The sequence below is a fragment of the Oncorhynchus mykiss genome, chromosome 8 (genome assembly GCF_057628025.1).
Source record: "Oncorhynchus mykiss isolate SJ-2025 chromosome 8, ASM5762802v1, whole genome shotgun sequence".
Classification (NCBI taxonomy): Eukaryota; Metazoa; Chordata; class Actinopteri; order Salmoniformes; family Salmonidae; genus Oncorhynchus; species Oncorhynchus mykiss.
In genome coordinates, this window is record NC_143029.1 from 87,324,256 (window position 1) to 87,347,004 (window position 22,749).

Genomic DNA, 22,749 nt, shown 5'->3' on the forward strand with positions numbered 1-22,749 from the left:
TCATTTACAGCAAAAAACCTGGGGAATAGTTACAGGGGACAGGAGAGGAGATGAATGAGCCAATTTTAAGTTGGGGATAATTAGGTGACTGTGATGGTATGAGGGCCAGATTGGGAATTTAGCCAGCACACCGGGGTTAACAACACTACTCTAACAATAAGTGCCATGGGATCTTTAGTGATCACAGAGAGTCAGGACACCCGTTTAACGTCCCATCCGAAAGACGGCACCCTACACAGGGCCATGTCCCCAATCTCTGCCCCATGGACAAGTGGAGTTGAGAATTTAAATGTGAATTCCTGAACATGCGTAAGGTATAACTAGACATAAGGTGCCTGTCCAGAGTCCACTTTCATAGGTCAGTTACATACTAAAACTTGCATCGGTTGTGAGTGTCCAGGGCTGTAAGAGAAAGGTCCACTGGTTGTGGCCCAGTTGTTGGCATGCAGGGCAGAGGTTTCTGAGAGAACTCCTCACTCTGCCATTGCTTGCTGAAGACTGGGAGGAGGATCAGAGACCCTAGATGACCTGCCTGTGATTGGCTGACTCCACGTGTGGTAAGGGCCCCTGGCAACAAGAAACCACTGAGTTTGGCTAGTGCCTTTACAACCCCTCTGTGTGCTAGGTACCAGCAAGGATGTTTTGTGAGAGTGTCCCGGGGCCAGAGAGAGTGACTGTGATGGGGTTCTCCACAGTACGGCTGAGTAATGACATGTTGTTAGCAGTCGACTGATGATTCTTTACAGATACTATAAACCTCACTTATCTCTTGGCAGGTGCCTTCTTAGAAGTGTAGATCAAGGGACATAAAGTCACATCCATGTGATTGGCTTATTGTACAGTAGGAATGCCCTTTGGGTTTTATTCAGTCAGAAGAAAAAAAAACATTATTGTGGAACAACAAGGATGATTTGGACCTCTGAATATAATCATGTTTAGTTTTAAATTGAAGTTAATGATCTGGGTAGCTGCTGAATGTAAGAAATGACATGACAAAGTTACGGGTTTATAAAAAATAAAAAAAAGAAGAAGCTATTTCCTGTAAACAATCTTGTCAACCCGACAAGTAGACAGTACGGCAATTTCATGTGACGTGTAGCAAATTTAAAAAAGTTATCTGAAACAATTTTGTTCAATAATAAATGGGTAGATTAGTGTAGTGTTTCTCAATCCTGGTCCTGGGGACCAAAAGGGGTACACATTTTGATTTGTTACCTTGGCATTACACAGCTGATTGAAATACCAACGCTTGATGATAAGATGACCAGCTCTGGGCAATCAGTGACTGGCAGACACTTCAGTGAGGCTTGAATGTGGCCTCTTGGGTCTGACGGGACTTCCCGTTTTTGGTTGGTTAAATCCTTCGTTTTGTCCCCCCTCCAATTTTTTACATTTATTTTGAATATGTTTATTTTTTTGTCACCAACCATTGTGAAAACAACTAAACTACTTGGGCAGGCCGACCAAGAAGTCAATCAGGAGCTGGCCCTGGATCCAGAGTTAGCTATCTCCTGGGGAACATGCATTCAACACCTGATCTGCAGACTTTTACTTCTCACATAAATGCACACATTCAATCAGGATATATATTATTTAGCCAGACCTATAGGACTCCTGGACACTGCGACAGTAAAGTTAGCAGTAGGCTGACTCGGTGGTTTCGTAACAATATTTACAGATTCATTGGGTAACATAGGTGATAGTCTGTTTTTGTATACAAATGTGAGTAACGGTGTATATATCATTAGATTCCTTGATACACTGCGAATGTATTTAAATTCAAATATAATAATAATATGTTCATTTAGTAGACACTTTTATCGTATGTTTCTGATCCATTTAGCTAGTGATAAGAGTTACAAAAAGAGTAAAGTAATTTTTTCAAATTCTATAAGCCAAAGTTAAAAACAGCAAGTTATGTGGCCCATCCAGGAATCAAATTCAAAACCTTGGTGTTACAACAACCATGCACCAGCCAACTGTCTTACTAACTAAGCCTTGAAAATAAATTTACCCAGAAAAAAAGACTTACATAAACATGACTTTATAGTTTGGTAGATTTTTCAGAGTCGTAATCATCCACTTTGCAGCCTTTGTCTATCTTCATGGCGATAGTCACATTTCTACAGGAAAAATGAGATATCAATGACACCAAGCTTCAAAAGACAACAAAAAGTTATACATCCTTAAACAACTTCTTTGTAACTTTTTTAGATTCTCCATCTGCCTCATATATGAACGAATGCCCTCTTATAGTTCCACAGCATTCCTACAAATGCAAAAACGATCAGCCAAGTCTTATGTATGTGCATCTTTCCTCACATATCCTCTGGTACCACCTACCTCTTCCCCTCGGCCTCATCTGTAGAGTCAGGTAGTTCTGTCCTCCTGGTCTCAGGAAGCAGAAAGACCAGAGCCCCACCAACCAATGACAGGCTGCTGAACACGATCGTGGGGATAGACCAATGGTATGTGGCCAATATGTTGAGCATTGGTGACAGTATTCCAGCAATTCTGGTCGCTATTGAGCCCAAGCCTGTGGACGTTTGTCTGAATGAATGAAGGAGCAAAGGAAGTGATACATTAAGGGTTATTAAACCATGTAAAATAAGATATATTCATGGGCCTTATATGTACATGTATATAATGTATATATAAGATAAATATATTTATACACACAAAAACACACACACACACATACATGTGTATGCATTTGGAAAGTATTCAGACACCTTAACTTTTTCCACATGTTGTTACGTTACAGCTTTCTTCTAGAATTTATTAAACAGTTTTCCCCCCTCAATCTACACACAATACCCCGTAATGAAAAAGGGAAAATAAGGTTTTTACAAAAAATAAATAAATAGAAAATATCACATTTACACAAGTATTCAGACCCTTTACTCAGTACTTTGGCAGAGATTACAGCCTTGAGTCTTCTTGGCTATGATGCTAAAAGCTAGTATTTGGGGAGAGTCTGCAAATCCTCTCAAGCTCTGTCATGTAGGACGGGGAAAGTTGCTGCACACCTTTTTTCAGGTCTCTCCAGAGATGTTTGATAGGGTTCAAGTCCGGGCTCTGGCTGGGCCACTCAAGGACATTCAGAGACTTGTAACGAAGCCACTCCTGCGTTGTCTTGGCTGTGTGCTTAGGGTCATTGTCCTGGTGGAAAGTGAACCGTTGCGCCAGTGTGAGGTCCTGAGCGCTCTGGAGCAGGTTTTCATCAAGGATCTCTCTGTACTTTTGTTGGTAAAATGATGATTAAATGACTGAACAAATCATTTTAAATGGAACTGTAACTAAGTAAACTTATACTCTGTTTTATTATATCTGATTAACAATATGAGTTCATAAAATGGGATTGTGTGACACAGACAAGGAGTAATTCAAGTTAATAAACATCATTCCAACTAGGAAGAAAGAAGTGGACTGTGTAAACAGATAAGGTCGTTAACCTATGGTTGAACCGACGAAACTTAGCTCTGGGGTTTTTAGATAAGACAGTGAGTGCATTCCTAGGTTTTCTGTTAATTAGAACTGTCAGCCAAGTGGTGATCGATAATGTTGAGGGGTCAAAAGTTACCTGGGAATGTGTTAGTAAGTTAGAATGAACTTTTCACCTCACTTTGTCCCTGTCGAGAGGAGGGGTTTCTGTTAAGCAATGAAATGACGTCATGTTTTGTATATAAACTGTTGCTCGTGGTGAAGTGGCAGCGCGCTCCAAGAATAATTTCTGCTACCTATTATTGAAAAGACTGGTCTCCGTCTATTTTATGGAAACAAGAATCTTACAAATTCTCATAAAATAGATTAAGGGGTTTCAATTAATGAAAACACATTAGCATAATTAAATTACAGTAAATACTTTGCTCTGTTCATCTTTCCCTCGATCCTTACTAGTCTCCCAGTACCTGCCTCTGAAAAACATCCCCACAGCATGATGCTGCCACCACCATGCTTCCCCGTAGGGATGGTATTGGCAAGATGATGAGAGGTGCCTGGTTTCCTCCAGATATGATGTTTGGCATTCAGACCAAAGAGGTCAATCTTGGTTTCAACAGATCAATGAATCTTGTTTCTCATGGTCTGATAGTCCTTTATGTTTCTTTTGGAAACCTCCAAGTGGGCTGTCATGTGCCTTTTACTGAGGAGTGTCTTCCATCTGGCCACAATACCATAAACACCTGATTGGTAGACTGCTGCAGAGATGGTTATCCTTCTGGAAGGTTCTCCCATCTCCACAGAGGAACTCTGGAGCTCTGTCAGAGTGACCAACGGGTTATTGGTAACCTCCCTGACCAAGGCCCTTCTCCCCCTATTGCTCAGTTTGGCCGGGCTGCCAACTCTAGGAAGAGTGGTGGTGCTTCCAAACTTCTTCCATTTAAGAATGATGAAAGCCACTGTGTTCATGGGGACATTCAATGTTGCATACATTTTTTTGGTACCCTTCCGCAGATCTCTGCCTCAACACAATCCTGTCTTGGAGCTCTGCGTACAATTCTTTCAACCTCATGGCTTGATTTTTTCACTGTCGACCATATATAGACAGGTTTGTGCCTTTCCAAATCATGTCCAATCAATTGAATTTGCCCCAGGTGGACTCCAGTCCAGATGTAGAAACATCTCAAGGATGATCAATGGAGACAGGATGCACCTAAGTTCAATGTTGACTCTCAAAGCAAAAGGGTCTGAATACTTATGTAAATACGGTGTATATATTTATTTTTTTGCCTAGTCATTATTGAGTATTGTGTTTAGATTGATGATTGATTAAAAAAAAATAAAGTTTAGAGTAAGGCTGACCCCTTCACAAAAAAAGTGAAGGGGTCTGTATACATGTATATGGAAATATATAGGTCTTACCTAACAGAGGTGGGAAACAGCTCCTGAACATAGACGTTACATACGGATCCAGCATTGTTCATGAAAAACCTCCCAGCAGTAGCAAGAGCAGTAATAGCAACGGCGTTGTCTAAAATAGAGTTAACATACTAAACATCAACATGTTTTCTCCTCTCTGTATGATCAGTCCACTGCCTCGGTAGATTTTATATCTACAGTACCAGTCAAAAGTTTGGACACACCTACTCATTCCAGGATTTTTCTTTATTTTTACTATTTTCTACTTAGTAGAATATTGTAATAGTAGAATATTGTAATAGTGAAGACATAAAAACTATTAAATAACACATATGGAATCATGTAGTAAAAAGTGTTATACTAATGAAAATATATATTTTATATTTGAGAATCTTTAAAGTAGCCACCCTTTGCTTTGATGACAGCTTTGCACACTCTTGGCATTCTCTCAACTAGCTTCATGAGGTAGTCAGCTGTAGTGTCACATGGAGTGTGCAAATCTGTCATCAAGGCAAAGGGTGGCTACTGTGTAGAATCTAAAATGTATTTTGATTTGTTTAACAATTTTTTGGGTTACTACTTGATTCCATATGTGTTATTTCATAGTTTTGATATCTTCACTATTATTCTACAATGTAGTGTCATGACTCTCTCCTTGATGAGGATTAAAAGTGCCAGATCAACTCGGCACATGGCTGACAGATAGCCAGACTCTGGTTTAATGACTTAACAGCAGGTCATAAATAGTTAACAGAAACTTTCTCTTTCTCGCCCTGCAGTATTATAAATCCCTTTGTTTACAGAAGATCTTCGCTGCCAAAAACTCTTAACGGCCAAAGAATGACCTTTGGAACAATATTCATGAGGTAAGAATATTAAGAATGGTCTATGGAGATCTAAAGAATAATCCTGTCATGTGGATTATTATTTTGTGATGTCATTAGCCTATAGGGGCGCTATTTCATTAGTGGATAAAAAAACGTGCCCGTTTTAAGTGCAATATTTTGTCACGAAAAGATGCTCGACTATGCATAGAATTGACAGAAAGAACACAGTCTAACGTTTCCAAAACTGCAAAGATTTTATCTGTGAGTGCCACAGAACTCATTCTACAGGCGAAACCAAGATGAAACGTCTAACAGGAAATGAGCAGAATCTCTGAAGCTCTGTTTTCAAATGTCTCCTTATATGGCTGTGAATGCAGCAGGAACGACCATGTGCTTTCTGTGGTTTCTTCAAGATGTCTGCAGCATTGTGACGTATTTGTAGGCATATCATTGGAAGATTGGCCATAAGAGACTACATTTTCCAGGGGTCCGCCCGGTGGCCTTTATCTAAATTCGTGCGTAATCTCCAGTTGCGGTCATTTTGTCCTGGGATTCAGAACGAACGCACACTTCCACGAAGGATATATCATCGAAGAGATATGTGAAAAACACCTTGAGGATTGGTTCTAAACAACGTTTGCCATGTTTCAGTCGATATTATGGAGTTAATTTGGAAAAAAGTTTTTTTTGGTAGCCAAACGTGACGCACCAAACGGAGCGATTTCTCCTAAACAAATAATCTTTCAGGAAAAACTGAACAATGAGTCTCCTCATTGAAAACAGGTAAATTATTTTATTTGAATGCTTTTCTGGTTTTTGTGAAAGTGTTGCATGCTAAATGCTAACGATAATGCTAACGCTAAATGCTACGCTAGCTAGCTACTGTTACACAAATGATTGTGTTCCTATGGTTGAGAAGCATATTTTGAAAATCTGAGATGACAGTGTTGTTAACAAAAGGCTAAGCTTGAGAGCTAGCATATTTATTTCATTTCATTTGCGATTTTCATGAATAGTTAACGTTGCGTTATGCTAATGAGCTTGCCGGGATAAATACACTCCTGGATACAGGTTTTTTTGGTAGCCAAACGTGACGCACCAAACAGAGCGATTTCTCCTAAACAAATAATCTTTCAGGAAAAACTGAACATTTGCTATCTAACAGAGTCTCCTCATTGAAAACATCTGAAGTTCTTCAAAAGGTAAATGATTTTATTTGAATGCTTTTCTGGTTTTTGTGAAAGTGTTGCATGCTAAATGCTAACGATAATGCTAACGCTAAATGCTACGCTAGCTAGCTACTGTTACACAAATGATTGTTTTCCTATGGTTGAGAAGCATATTTTGAAAATCTGAGATGACAGTGTTGTTAACAAAAGGCTAAGCTAGTTAACGTTGCGTAATGGTAATGAGCTTGAGTCTGTATTCACGATACCGGATCCGGGATGGGTAGATCAGAGAGGTTAAGAATGGTATGACAAATTAACTGTAACTCGGAAAGTGTATGCGTCCTTTGTATCAAGTTTACATCTAAATGTGGTATAAAATACATGATTAAATATGAGAATACTTTTGTGAAGGTAGCAATGTGATTTTAGCCTTCTAAATTAGATCATTGTTTTTCATATAAACTTGTGCCCAGTCAGTAGCCACGCCCAAGTGAGCTCAGAGTTCGTGTCAGCATGATGGAACGCACCCTTTGGTCAGAGTGCTTAAAATGACTCTGTAATAAATAACACATAGACCTAAAAGATGTGAGGCCAAGGTCCACACCTTGAAATCGTTAGAAACGATGTACTGAGACCATACAGCGTGGAGTGGTTGCTACATGGCTGAAAATGGTTTTGAACTCTACAGACCAGCCTGACGTACAGCGTGAGCTGAATGTTACGAAATTATTTAAACTCTACAGACCAGAAACATGGGACGGTAGTCCAGACGTTTGAAATGGTGAAACTCACTCTAAATCTCTACAGAAGAAGATAACCTCATCTAGGAGACCAGAAATATTCAGTCTGCAGCTGTGCATGTGAAAAGTGTCCTAAAGACACGAGGTGGGAAAGAAGAATCCCTCTGACACAATCGTTGGTACTTCTGAAGAATTTACCGAACAAACACTCGAAGACTAGAGAAACTCTACAACTAAGAAGGACATTGTGATCTCTGGTGTACAACCAGAGCCTTACATCGAGCCACTACCCGTAGATGGATCGATTGGTTTCAATAGAGACGACAGAGAAAGACAGCTACGTGTAAATATATATTACATTTCTAATCCGAATGAGCGGTGATCAGGGTGCTAAGTATTATGGTTACTGTGAGCGTAGTTTCCAAATGTATGTATGATAAGTTGACTCTCTTTGTCTCTCCCTCGCTTTCTTTCCCCACCCCCTTTCCATTGTGTAACAAGCCGTCATATCGTGTCAGTCCACTAGGGACTTTTATCTCATGTATATGTATTCTGTGTTATTATTTAGTTAAATAAATAATTAAGCCAATTTGTGTATTGATGTTTCATCAATAAGGGCTAGGGTTCTTGCGACGTTCAGAACGAGACTGATATGGGGTAATAATGATTAATAAGTGACTGTTATTGATAGAGATATCTGTATATCTTAAGAGTTTAAGTCGAGAGATAACTCGTTAAACCTTTCCCGTGGTGCCCCAATTTCCTAATGAGTTAAAAATACAAAGAAAAATACTTATCTTTTCTGATAATTACTATATTGAGGGAATTACAACTCGCTCTGGATAAGAGCATCTACTAAATGATAAAACAATGTAAATCTATTCCAGTTGGAACTTTATTTACCTTGTGGAACAGCCAGGATTAGGAAGCATGTGAATCCGCCAGTCATAAGGGTGGCCATTAAGGATATCTTCCTCCCCAAATATTCCAGTATAAAGATGCAGAGTATATGACCTGGTATCTCTGTGAGTCCGAACAAGAGCAGTGTCAAGAAGATGTCCAGGCCAAAGTTTCCAACGTTAAAGGACAGACAGTAGTAGGAGAGGTTTAACGAGAACCTGGGATTTCAGAGAGACACACAAAAACAGACATCACATTTGTTTGTCATGATGAGATTTATTATGGGCTGAAAGTTGACCAATGTGAGATGTTAAGTTATTGAGAGTTATTAAAGAACTTACCATGCAAGAGTAATAGTTAAGAAGTATTTCCTAAGTACAGGAGATCTGATGAGAATGAGTATGCCTCCCTTCTGAACAACTTTCTCCTCAGCTATCTGGAATAGAGTTATCTTTTACAGAAATGAATAATTATAGACACTTGAATCTCTGCTTCCAAAGATTCAAGTGTCACACTTTGCCATAGAGATTATGGGATAAATTATGTACATATATGGAGGAACACAAGAGAGAGATACACTTATAGAGTGCATTTGCCATTCTGGTAAAATGCATTGTCTATTGTATAGGACAGGAAGCCAGAGTAAGGCCATGAGAGTATGGGACAGCTGGAAACACTAAAAATGGAGACACATAGTCTGCTGATATTAGACAACCACATGAAGAGAAGGCGACACATAGGCGCCAGGACAGCTGGACACACTAAAACTAGAGGAGACTGATCCGAGATAAAAGACACACATACAAAGGAACACATGGAGCTAATTACATGGTCAAAGCATATAGGATAGAGGGACGTATATTATCTTTAGGTCAAAGCAAGGGTCTTGTCACCATTATAATTTAACGGAAAGCAGATGTGGATGTTATCGAGCTGAACAAGCAGGATGCACAAATTGGGATATAATGGTGGCAGATGGACTGAGGGAAGTGACGTCATTTGCATGTGGGATGGACTCCTGTTGTATGTGTATAAATCAGAGCCAGAACTCTGAAAAAGTGTGTGTTCCGCGGACCACTCCGGCTTGCGATACTCTTGTATTAAAAGTCTATTATTGAATTCACAGGTTCTTGCAAGTGTCATATTTTGAAATGATTAGCCACGACATAACTTGGCGCGCTTTTGCCAGGAGTGACAGGGACGGAGGCGTCCTTGGCTGACGGCGGGTTCTTTGGACAATCTGGCAAACAAGGGTGGCCGCCCAACTATAACAAGGTAAGCAAGTACTTACAATAGTTGAAATGTTTGCGTAGATTGCTTCAGGACGTCAAGTAAGTCTCTCTCTCAAATTTCCTAAACTATAGAAACGAAATAACTTTTGAATTCAATGAATTGCATGCATGTGTGTAAGCTTGGGAATTGTATAGCAAATACGAATGTGCATGCATGTCTAGTGAGTAAGTAAGCGGGGGTTGTGAACTTTGCTGGTGTCGGGTGTGTGATTCGGCATGTGTGGGCGCAGGGCTACAGCTACCTGCTTATATGGTTAGAAAATAAATAAGTAGTTAGACAAATATTCATGGCTACCGCTTCAAAGAAGAGGACTGAACGGATGAGTATTTAGTAAATAAATACACATGGCTACCGCTCTGAAAGGGAGGACTGAACAGATGAATATTTAGAACGCAGGAAGAACGCTGGCCTGATTGTGCGACGTTCAACTGCAAAAAGAAATCCTGCGAATATATAACGCTCCGCCTAGCTAAACGGGGGTTTATAAATCAGTAGGTCACGCCACGATATTGCTCTAACGTAGAATAAAGATCAGTACGGGGTGGATGAATAAGATATGAAGACAAGCTGATCCGATTAGACAGTAGTCTCGTCATATCATAGAAATCCTATAATCTAGACTTATGTTGAGGAAGTGAATTAAGTCAATAAAGAAATTATAGGTCGTTTTTAGGTAAAAACGAAGGGTATTTGTGAAAAATCCTATAGGATAATACCAGCTTATGTTGAGGAAGTGTATTAAGCTCAGAGAAAGACTGTTGTTTTTAGGTAAAAATAAAATGAATGAATGAAAATAAACGAATGAATGAGAAGAATGCTGTAATATAATTCTGTGTGAGGATAGAACAGTAGGAATGAGGACAGGTTGTGTGTGTTTAGACAGAAAGTCCAGAAGAGGGAGCGCGCAGCCCTCCTGTGACAGAGTATAAAGTTGAAGAAGGGTGCCTGTGACTTCTTCTGGCTGGCCAAAAGTGATCCTCTATCACAGTTTAATACATTTACAGTGATCCCTATCATAGTTTAACTACTATTAGGCAGAAGGAACGAAATTAAGGAACATCAAAGTAAAATAAGTTATAAGCAAAGATAAAAACACAGTGATATTTGAGGTGCTGTACTAGAATAAGACATTAAGGCTTTTGTAGTATTCAGTAATACAGTTGTAGACATTATAGAGTAGGTTTTAAAAGGAGGTATTAAGTGATGTGACTAATAAATTATTATTTGGGAAAGTAGGGTAGCTCTACCTTGGGAAATAGTAAATAAAGTGTAGAATGCGATGGGAGTGTTTAGGAAAAATAAATAGTGGCATGGAAACAAATGGACTGTTTCTCCCTGGAATATAGAGATAGCAAAATTTAATAAAGCCATAGAGTCACTGAAAGAAACACACATTAATTCTACCAATTCGGCTTGAATATGAAAGAGCAAACCGTATAATGTAGGGCAACATTACCCGGTAAACAGGATAAATAAAATAATGAATTGGAACGATCACATAAAACCATAACAAGACGCTTAACTTACCAGCGTTTTAATGATAATTAACATTATATCATCAGAAATACATTACGATGGGGGACAGATATGATTCTGCTTGCCATCGCAGACGTGCGAATGGTTTGCAAAGCTATAGAAAATATCTAAGCGTAAGAAGTTGTAGATGTGGAGCTAACAAGTATGGGGGAAAATGAGTGTAAGATGACACTGGAACTTAGTGCGGTAGCAGAGAATGCCTCTATACAGGAGTTTGTACCCTTTTCAAAAGAGCAACAACTAATCGTTTTAAGGTTAGTACGAATTGAATTTTCACCAAGCGGTGTATAGTCTCTGATTGATCAATAAGTGGTTCATAGAGAGTACAATTTATATGTGATGAAATATGTACTAGATCACGTTTTACCTAACTTCTAGTAAGGTACCGATGTAATTTACAAATAGCCCCACTTGGAGTCGTTTTGCATTGAAACGGCGGTTTCAGTGGTGATAAAATGCGTGGAGAAGTTGTTATTAGCGTCAAAATACGGAAAATAAACGTATATGAAAAATCACAAACGTGGTAAAAATAGTTAGAAGAAAAGCAAATTGTAATATATGGGTGTTTTCAATTTCTAAGGGTAAGATACAGATAACCGAGCAGGAAGAAAATATGCGTTCTGTGCATGGCTAAAACTTTTATCGCATGCTCAGGAAAAGTAAGGGGATTTTAGTATATGTAATACTATTAGCTTGCTGATTTAAAAGGTAACATTGTGAATGTTAACGAAATGTATATTTTTTTTCCAGAAAAAAAGGGGTTACATTTTCTTTGGTCAAAATGTAATTGGAGACTGTAGTACTGAGGAAAGCAGTTAGAGATATTCGGTCACTTTAAAAGTCTTAGTATTTGGTTAAGGCTATAACTGGAGTTCCGGATAAGTGAGGCCAGCTCATGTGTGTTCTTGGCCTATATGCGATAGTGGGTTTCCTTTGGAAGGGTTTTTTCAGTTCAGTTTCAGATTGGGTATGCAGAAGGATGGAAGTGTTTTTGGCCTATAGGAGATAGTGGGTTTCCTTTGGAAGGGTTTTCAGTTCAGTTTCAGATTGGGTATGCAGAAGGATGGAAGTGTTTTTGGCCTATAGGAGATAGTGGATTTCCTTTGGAAGGGTTTTTTCAGTTCAGTTTCAGATTGGGTATGCAGAAGGATGGAAGTGTTTTTGGCCTATAGGAGATAGTGGGTTTCCTTTGGAAGGGTTTTCAGTTCAGTTTCAGATTGGGTATGCAGAAGGATGGAAGTGTTTTTGAAAATGTATTTAAGTTGTTTCTAAAGAAAAGGGAGTGAAAACATTTTAATGGTGTCAAATGCCCTGAACCCTAAGAATTTCCCTTGAAGACTGATCAACTTCATTAGAAATTGTTGGAACAGGTGGGATTTAATTATAAAATGATTGAGAAACACCAGTCTCTATTCAAAGTGTACCAACACTTTGAAATTCTATTATGTCTTGAATTGACTAGTTATTCAAATAGGTTTATTTTTATTTAACATGGGTTCCTAGGAGAGATTATCAGTTCCCTGGGGTTATGGTCTTTGGGTAAATACAAAATGTGCTTTGTTCATTCTACATATAACAAATAAATGGAAATATATGTTAACAAGGGATAACAGTCACTCCAAATGGTTTATTGGAGTGGGGGTTTCTGCAAGGGTTATGTTGATAACTACATAATCTGTAACTCATCTGAGAGATCGCCAGTAGAATAAGGGAGTTATCATGGAAATGTGATGTCAGAATGCATTAATGCTTGGGAGAGATTATCACCACAACAAGTGTGTGTGAAACTCAAACCCACCCTACTGGCTGAATAGTGTGGGACAACTGTGTCTGATGACCTGTGAACTGTATCTGGAATGATATGTGCTGGGAGAAGAAAGACTAAAGGGGATTGGGATAATTACCTTTTATTACCAGGCCACTCATGACGGAAAAACAGAGGCAAAAGGGCGCATGGTAAAATAGATATTACCGGTACTAAAAGTTTTTAGTATAATGTTAATTATTAAAGGGATGAAGTATTGAATTGAGTAGGTCAAATGTGAGTTAAAGTAAACACTAAGGACTGTTATCCTGAATATTGGATTGGACAATGTATAAACAACATTTAGTTATGATTTGAATATAGGACTGTTTAAATTTACTAAGCCTAGGGAAGCTCTGGAAACTAATCCTGAGACAGGTTGATTGACAGAACTTGCAGAATATTAGATTAAAGGTTTTTGTTTCTTTTATTTTACAATATCATAGTAATCGGAGTGATACATTGGAATGACATCAGTAATTGAATAAAAAGTATAGTCTGTTGTGTGATAACACCCAAGGATGAAGAAGAACGAAACGGATGGACGTTTTCCTCAGGTTTAATTACATTACAAATAGTGGTAATTTATGGCAAATATGCAGTTATTATAATTTACTTTACTATTTTTCTTGTTTGGTCAATTTATTTTTTGTTTTGAGGAAAATAAGTGCATATTGTTTCTGATATAAATTGACTAAAAATGATTTGAGAATGTTTAAGTATGTATCAAACTATGGAAGGAAATTAGGAGTAGTGACTTATGTGTTATGGGTTAGAAAAACTGTAACTACATTGGGGGCTCATATATGAAGGTTATGGTAGCGGAGGGGTGTTATTTCTAGAAACAATGTATATTGATAGACGAGATAACTCACAGAAAGGGAAGGACAGTTGGTCTTGTAAAAATATAGGAATATAAAATATAGGGACAATTCTAAAAGTAAATAGAACATTACACATACCTAGACTATGGTAAAAGTAATAAGTAGTGGCATTTTGTACACTAGAGCAAAAGTTTAAGAAGCTTAGGACTTAGTTTTGTTAGGATTGGATATTCTTCCAACTGGAAGACACTTGACTGATGACATGTTATTCTTACAGCAGTTGCTGTAGGGACCATCATTTGGCTATCATTATGAATATTTTTGTGGCTGGAGGCCAGGTATTTGAGACAGAATGTTTACATAGGGCTGTTATTTAAATTAAGATTTAGTGATCCTGCTATAAGAAGAAAGTCTGTTGTCAGGAAATAACCCATGTGTTCGTGTGTATGTCCCCAGGAAAAACAGCACATAAGAGGCCAGATGGAAGGGCATGGGCTGAATTCTGGAGACTGAGGGTACATGAAGATACACCGGGCTGGGGATATACTTCATACAGCACCTGCAGTGGTAAAGATCGTCATGTCTCTCTTTGGTGGGTGCATAAGTTTCACAAGAAGTAAGGTCCAGCTGAATAATGGGTGAGCTTGAAAACACCATGACAGAGGACGTGAAACAAAAGAGAGAGAAAGAGAGAGACTAGATTCCACTGTAGACATACTGGGTTGAGTTTGGGGGTTACTTGTTTTATTTGTTAATGTATCATGTGAAAAAGGATAGATGTTAGGGTAGTTGTACTCTAAACAACATGTTGAAGGCTCGATGTGAAAGCCCATACAGTGTTGAATTACTTCAAGAAGAAATAATGTTGACTAAGGTTATGCATATCAGTTGAAATAGAGCAGATGGGGAACTAAGTAAAAAAATGACATGATTTGGGAACACCTCTCAGAACCTGCGGCCGAAAGGGGAAGACTGGATGAAAGCACGAGGAAGCCAATTAGGGCCTCCATTTTTGTGGAGTATCCTGGAGGCATAGAGTCAGGTGAAGAGAGAGTGGGAATTGTCATGGTCTCAGATTTCAGTATTCATGAATACAGTCATGCATAACACATAACATTGTCAATACTGTTATGTTTTGTCCTTTGTTTTCCAAGTCTTATGTTTAGGAAACCAGATGGAGAAGGGTTCGCCAGCTTCAGCTGGAATGTCAGTTTGTGTGATGAGTGATGGAAGTAAGATAATGTATGGTGTAATCATAGAACAGAGGCCATAAGTCTCTAAGTATGAATGCCCCACAGAAAGAAGGCAGAAACCTGAACCAGGACGAGAGGTTCCACATCTGATGATCCTAGGGGACCAGAAGGACCTCTCCCAGTGATACCAGGAGATCTAGTCTACGTTCGAGTGTTCCGAAGGAAGTGGGATCAGCCGAGGAGAGAAGGACCCTACGAGGTGGCAATAGCCACAAACACGGCCGTCTAAGTGAAAGGAAGCAAGACGTGGTATCATCTAAACCACTGCACCCGAGTCCCGACGGAGAGAAGGACACAACCATACAGAGATGAGGACACAGAGGATGCTGATTCACCAGGCGGGACCCCGGAGGGAGCAGGAGCAGCGGAAACGATCAAAGCGCCGGGGAGGAATCAAGAAAATGGCAGACTAGATACAACGAGTGCATCAACTAAACGCACTCAGAAGAAGCACCAGGGGAAAAGAGCCTGAAAAGAAAAGAGACAAACAACCAAAGTTTCCTCCAGTATGGCCAGAAAGCCCAGAAGTGGGGGGGGGTAACATGTCTGCCACTCCTGATGATATACCTGTTGGGGCAGACCTCTTTGACAGAAGCCCTCTACAGTGGGACCCCGAGGTATCGCCTAAAGAATGGGAACATCTCTTCCCTGAAATGGACACCTTCCAGATGGAAGCCCAGTCCGGCCTGAGGAGGGAGCCGCAGGGGAAGAAAGAGGAGGAGAGGCCTCTCAAGGAACAGAAGGAGAGACCCCACAAAGAGGAGGAAATGTCCAGCAAGCTGAAGAAAATGGGGATTTCCCCAAAATTGACTTTTCAGCTCTTGAATTGTAATACTACATTCCATTGTGTAACATAGAATGCAGTTTGGCACTAGGTAACACTAAAGGCAGACGTGAATTAAATAAAAATATGTTGGGAGAACATGAATGTGCAACATTAGAACTGAATTGAATGATCCTCAGAATGATGGGTTTACTATTGTAAAAATAAAATAAAAAGGGGAATAAATGAATGTTTTTACAGCTATGGAGATAATGGGATGGATGTGGGAAACACTATAGTTAATTGGAGATAATGGGATGGATGTGGGAAACACTATAGTTAATTGGAGATAATGGGATGGATGTGGGAAACACTATAGTTAATTGGAGATAATGGGATGGATGTGGGAAACACTATAGTTAATTGGAGATAATGGGATGGATGTGGGAAACACTATAGTTAATTGGAGATAATGGGATGGATGTGGGAAACACTATAGTTAATTGGAGATAATGGGATGGATGTGGGAAACACTATAGTTAATTGGAGATAATGGGATGGATGTGGGAAACACTATAGTTAATTGGAGATAATGGGATGGATGTGGGAAACACTATAGTTAATTGGAGATAATGGGATGGATGTGGGAAACACTATAGTTAATTGGAGATAATGGGATGGATGTGGGAAACACTATAGTTAATTGGAGATAACGGGATGGATGTGGGAAACACTATAGTTAATTGGAGATAACGGGATGGATGTGGGAAACACTATAGTTAATTGGAGATAACGGGATGGATGTGGGAAACACTATAGTTAATTGGAGATAACGGGATGGATGTGGGAAACACTATAGTTAATTGGAGATAACGGGATGGATGTGGGAAACACTATAGTTAATTGGAGATAACGGGATGGATGTGGGAAACACTATAGTTAATTGGAGATAACGGGATGGATGTGGGAAACACTATAGTTAATTGGAGATAACGGGATGGATGTGGGAAACACTATAGTTAATTGGAGATAATGGGATGGATGTAGGAAACACTATAGTTAATTGAATAAACTATTTGGGTGTTAGAAACTGCAGGAGTTAGTCAATGTGATAAAGTAATGATTGTAAAACACAAAGGTAAAATGTGGTAATATCACACAAGTAACATTATATCTTGAAATGTTAAAGAATCAGGATTAAGGAATAGCTGATAGTTTCTGGATGTGTGGGCATACTTACATGCTCATGCTTCAACAAAATGTAATGTATTATTTTTATTGTTTCTATACCGAACTAGATATTTTACTCTTATGAAATACTAGAGATGTTTGGTATAGTTAGGGTTCTTTAAATGTTTTAATTGGATCCTATACTCCTATCTATGTTATTATTTGGAGATGTTTGGTGTAGGTGATTTGTAAGCTTTATTTTTGTTAATCAACTGTTGGAATTATGCTCCACCATATATGTCCTTTTAGTGTAATTTTTGGTGCTTAATAAAGCACCAGAGGAGGGTTATATGGGAGAAATTATGTACATATATGGACAGGACAGCTGGACACACTAAAACTAGAGGAGAGACACAGTCTGCTGATCCGAGATAAAAGACACACATACAAAGGAACACATGGAGCTAATTACAGGGTCAAAGCATATAGGATAGAGGGACGTATATTATCTTTAGGTCAAAGCAAGGGTCTTGTCACCATTATAATTTAACGGAAAGCAGATGTGGATGTTATCGAGCTGAACAAGCAGGATGCACAAATTGGGATATAATGGTGGCAGATGGACTGAGGGAAGTGACGTCATTTGCATGTGGGATGGACTCATGTTGTATGTGTATAAATCAGAGCCAGAACTCTGAAAAAGTGTGTGTGTTCCGCGGACCACTCCGGCTTGCGATACTCTTGTATTAAAAGTCTATTATTGAATTCACAGGTTCTTGCAAGTGTCATATTTTGAAATGATTAGCCACGACAAGATCCTATTAAATGACTAGAGGGCCTATGTCATAAACCTTCAAAGTTCCAGAATGGGTTGAAAACAGCATTCACAGGTCAATCAAACTCGAGCAAAACAATGGAATTGTCATCCCGAGTTGCCTCATTGACCACCAGCAAAATGTGCTTACATTTAGGCTATTGTTTATATGTACATTTCACACTATGTTGAGATAAAAATCTGAGTATAATTCTTGTACACATGTCAACCCCAACATGTTCATGTCATCCTTACCAAACAACTGCGTTACAGTTTAAAACGACTTGGACTACCACCACTGATTTCTGAATGCTAGCTATGCTAACCAGCTTATGCGAACGGGAGTTAGCATTTAGCGGTCACTTCTTCTAAACCTGAAAAGGGACAACTTCTACATGTTATGCAGCGAAAGCAGCCAAGTAAGGCATGTGATATCAAAAATTGTGTAATCTATTGTCAACCTAAAATATTGCCATATAATTGCAAATACAGTTTATACAAGTTTTATGACAATTGTCTGTATAAATAGCCTCTAAAATACATATATATAAACAGACCATGAATGTCACGTTCTGAACCTAGTTCTTGTGTTTGTTTTAGTTGGTCAGGACGTGAGTTGGGTGAGCATTCTATGTTTTGTGTTTCTATGTTGGTTTTCTGTGTTCGGCCTAGTATGGTTCTCAATCAGAGGCAGGTGTCGTTAGTTGTCTCTGATTGAGAATTATACTTAGGTAGCCTGGCTTTCAGTTGTTTTGTGGGTGATTGTTTCCGTGTCTGTGTTTGTCGCCACACGGTACTGGTTCAGTTTGATCACCTTTATTGTTGTTGTATTCATAGTGTTCAGTTTATGTTTTTTAAATAAACAACCATGGACACTTATCCACGCTGCGCATTGGTCCTCCGATCCTTCTCACTTCTCCTCCTTACCCTTACAATAAATGTCTAAATTTTAGTGTTCTTATAGTGTTCTGAGTGCTATTATCGGATCAAATATCAGTACTTGTTGCAACTGGTTTCAGCCAGTGAATGCTTGTGGATTCACTAAATTGTCTGAATGGAATAATGGCATATTGGCAGCTAAATTGAAAAATGTATGTGTTATTTCCTCTTAAACTGTCTGGCTAGCTAGCTAACTAACACATGCAGATAAATTCTTCAAATTCAGGATTTTACACTATCTTTTCACAGCACTGGCAAACAATGGCTGGCCAGCTCCCTGGCCTTTAAACAAATTCCTAAATCATGCACTTTACCTTCTCTAGAATTGTATCTGGAACTGTGCGTTTGTTGATGGCTGCTACCCTGAGTATCAACTTCTTAGCTTCCTCTGTTTTCCCCTGATCCAATAACCACCTGGCTGATTCAGGAATAAACCTGGAAACACAGAACAGGCAGACAATTTTACAATTATAATTAATATTGATAATCATTAATATTCAGTTTGGGTGCTGTAATGCTCGTAAGAATTGTGTCAATTTGTGGTGCTTCCGATTGGCTTTGTAATGCCCCTAAGGTCTTCATCAGTTTGACCGTGCTTCTACACCTGCATTGCTTGCTGTTTGGGGTTTTAGGCTGGGTTTCTGTACAGCACTTTGAGATATCAGCTGATGTACGAAGGGCTATATAAATAAATTTGATTTGATTTGATCAGTTTTAATAGTTTTAATATTGGTCCAAGATGACACGTGGACACACCATATGTACACTGCGACCACTGCTATTGGTACAGCCATGACAAACTGGGCAAGTCTCCAGTCTCGGATGAAGAAGATCATGCCAGCAAGGATGCACTGGCCAACTCCACTGAACGTCTGACTCAAACAAGACGCATAGGAACGTTTTGTCACTCCGACCCATTCAGTTGCTGTGTGGAAGGAACATGTGGTAATGTTAAACAACTTAATATGACCGGCTGACTGACAAATCATTGACTGAGTTCTGTTATCTCATGTTCTGTTTTACATTTTATTATAGAGCATAGTCTATTTGAAATGGACATCACTTTACCTAATACAATGCAGTTGATTCGAAATCCACCATATGCGATCCCTACTAAAAACTGGGATGCCATATACAAATAAAAGTTTGGAGACAAGCCTGTCGTTACAGTAAAAATGAGCATAATAACCATGGGTATTTGAGTTGCTCGTTGGCGACCAAATCTGGAAGAGAAAAGGGGAGAAAACCGTGTTGGTTAAAACTGTTTATGACCTCCTTTTGAAGGTCTGTTTAATGTTCCTCTGAAAAAACTTTTTGATGTTTGGTTGCATTTTTACAGAGTGACAGAAGACCAGAAGTAAAGGACATCATTCAAAATGTACAGTTATGAATATAACTACTGTTCCCTGAAGGAGGTATAACGTACTATATCTCTTTTTTTTTTTACAAAGAGAAAGAAAGAAACCAAGAAGTATAGGACATGTTATTCACAACTTCAAGTGTGCTTACGATTCAGCAAAAGGTCCAAACAAGAGTGAACCAAGAAGAATGCCAGCCATGAACACAGTTTGTGCAAGTCCGACAACGTAAGCTTTGCCACAGACAAGATCAAACTGCAACAAAATGAAATCAGATAACAAACAAGCTCATTAATGACATGACAATATATGTTTAGTAAAAAACACTCATCTATTCCTACTTACATCAGTGACTATGGTGGCTTCATACACTATATTGTTGTACACCCATCCATTCTGGCAGTCAGTGGTCTGATTGAGTCCATGCTCCCTGATGATGTCAATGTCCCAGTCTACAGGGGTAAACATCAGGCACCTACTGAAGGTTCCATCCTCCTGCCGGGGCACGGTCAGATTCAGCTGTTCCTCACTGCTCAGATTGGAACCAGCTCTAAGTATCCAGTCAGTGTTACAGTGGCGCTCAGGGTCTGACTGGATGAAAATCAAACTGGCCAGGTGGAAAGGCAGGACAAGATTCGGGAAGCATAGTCCCAATAGTATGAGCTTCTGGAATAATCCAAAGTCTCCAATGGATCTCAGGATCTCGCCAAAATCAGCCATGTTCAAGAAGCAAAGAATTTCTCTGCTTGAGGAGCTTCAGAAAGAAGGTGCTTTGTCAGAGAAGCCTTTATGCAAGATAAATTAATGTTTAACTCTACTATCCCACAGTCATTCAGCAAGCATGATTCAGCACGTGTAGAAACAGGATTTTTTAAAGAAGAACAGTTAGAAGGAATATAACCATTCTGCACTGTCCGTTCCCTAGTTATACAACTGTTGTTTTTAATATATCTAAACGTTGTGCCCCAAAATATTTTAGTTACACTGTAATCCCGCTTGGGAGTTTCAAAATGACGCAAGCAAATCAACATTATAAAATTTACCACAGGAGGTTGGTGGGACCTTAATTTGGGAGGACAGGCTCGTGGTAATGGCTGGAGTAGAATCAGTGGAATGGTATCAAATACATCAAACAAATTTACCACAGGAGGTTGGTGGGACCTTAATTTGGGAGGACAGGCTCGTGGTAATGGCTGGAGTGGAATCAGTGGAATGGTATCAAATACATCAAACAAATTTACCACAGGAGGTTGGTGGGACCTTAATTTGGGAGGACAGCAGGAGGTTGGTGACATTTCTTTGTTATGATGAGATGTAAAGTTTGCCAATTTAAGACATTAAGTTATTAACCTATCACCACTGAGCTCAGCGTTCAACACTATAGTGCTCTCAAAGCTCATCACTAAGCTAAGGACCCTGGGACGAAACAGCTCCCTCTGCAACTGGATCCTGGACTTCCTGACGGGCCGCTCCCAGGCAGTAAGGGTAGGGAGCAACACATCCGCCACGCTGATCCTCAACACGGGGGGCCCCTCAGGAGTGCTTGCTCAGTCCCCTCCTGTACTCCCTGTTCACTCATGACTGCACGGCCAGGCACGACTCCAACACCATCATTAAGTTTGCTGATGACACAACAATGGTAGGCCTGATCTCCGACAACGACGAGACAGCCTATAGAGAGGAGGTCAGAGTCCTGACCGTGTGGTGCAAGGACAACAACCTCTCCCTCAATGTGATCAAGACAAAGGAGATGATTGTTGACTACAGGAAAAGGAGGACCGAGCACGCCCCCATTCTCATCGACGTGGCTGTAGTGGAACAGGATGAGAGCTTCAAGATCCTTGGCGTCCTCAACACCAACAAACTAACATGGTACAAGCACACCAAGACAGTCGTGAAGAGGGCACGACAAAACCTATTCCCCATCAGGTGACTGAAGAGATGTGGCATGGGTCCTCAGATCCTCAAAATCTTCTACAGCTGCACCATCGAGAGCATCCTGACGGGTTGCATCACAGCCTGGTATGGCAACTGCTCGGCCACCGACCGCAAGGCACTACAGAGGGTAGTGTGTATTGTACATCATTGGGGTCAAGCTTCCTGCCATCCAGGACCTCTATACTAGGCGATGTCAGAGGAAGGCCCAAGAAATTGTCAAAGACTCCAGTCACCAAAGTCATTGACTGTTCTCTCTGCTACCTCACAGGAAGCGGTACCGAGCACCAGGTCTAGGTTCAAAAGGCTCCTTAATTAACAGCTTTTACATCCAAGCCATAAGACTGCTGAACAATTAATCAAACCTGGATTATTTGCATTTATAACCACACACCTTTATATTTACACTGCTGCTACACACCGTTAATTATCTATGCGGTCACTTTACCGCTACCTATATGTACAAATTATCTCGACTAACCTGTACCACTGCACATTGACTCGGTATCGATACCCCCTGTATACACCCTGTATATATCCAGACTGCATCTCATCCGGCAGTGA

The 22,749-nt window shown here is 39.7% G+C and overlaps 1 protein-coding gene and 1 long non-coding RNA gene across 13 annotated transcripts; one reads left to right on the forward strand and one right to left on the reverse strand.

Annotated features, from left to right (window-relative positions):
- Positions 1-826: 826 nt before the first annotated feature.
- Positions 827-22,569, reverse strand: slc22a13a (solute carrier family 22 member 13a). The gene is made up of 10 exons (XM_036986599.2): positions 20,596-22,569; positions 20,402-20,505; positions 19,961-20,115; positions 19,649-19,817; positions 19,207-19,327; positions 8,838-8,932; positions 8,500-8,714; positions 4,864-4,972; positions 2,344-2,550; positions 827-2,123 (listed from the first exon to the last, which is right to left on the reverse strand). The coding sequence occupies exons 1-10, from the start codon at positions 20,968-20,970 to the stop codon at positions 2,045-2,047; spliced, it is 1,629 nt and encodes a 542-aa protein (XP_036842494.1). The 5' UTR covers positions 20,971-22,569; the 3' UTR covers positions 827-2,044.
- On the forward strand, positions 5,927-18,832 carry LOC118965572 (uncharacterized). Of its 12 annotated transcripts, none has more exons than XR_016482696.1 (4): positions 5,927-6,470; positions 6,825-6,889; positions 9,686-9,771; positions 14,410-18,832. It is a non-coding gene; the product is annotated as an uncharacterized LOC118965572 (long non-coding RNA). The 12 variants fall into 12 exon arrangements; XR_016482697.1 differs by having other exon boundaries at positions 6,853-6,889; XR_016482693.1 differs by having other exon boundaries at positions 9,623-9,771; positions 14,410-17,908.
- Positions 22,570-22,749: the final 180 nt, after the last annotated feature.

Bases quoted from the DNA above. Each gene is read 5' to 3' on its own strand.
- slc22a13a (XM_036986599.2), bottom strand. From the start codon at position 20,970: ATGGCTGATTTTGGCGAGATCCTGAGATCCATTGGAGACTTTGGATTA. The intron at 20,116-20,401 runs GTAAGCACACTT...TTTCTCTTCCAG, and splicing joins TTTGGACCTTTTGCTGAATC to ATTTGGTCGCCAACGAGCAA. The intron at 19,818-19,960 runs GTAAAGTGATGT...CCTTCCACACAG, and splicing joins AATCAACTGCATTGTATTAG to CAACTGAATGGGTCGGAGTG.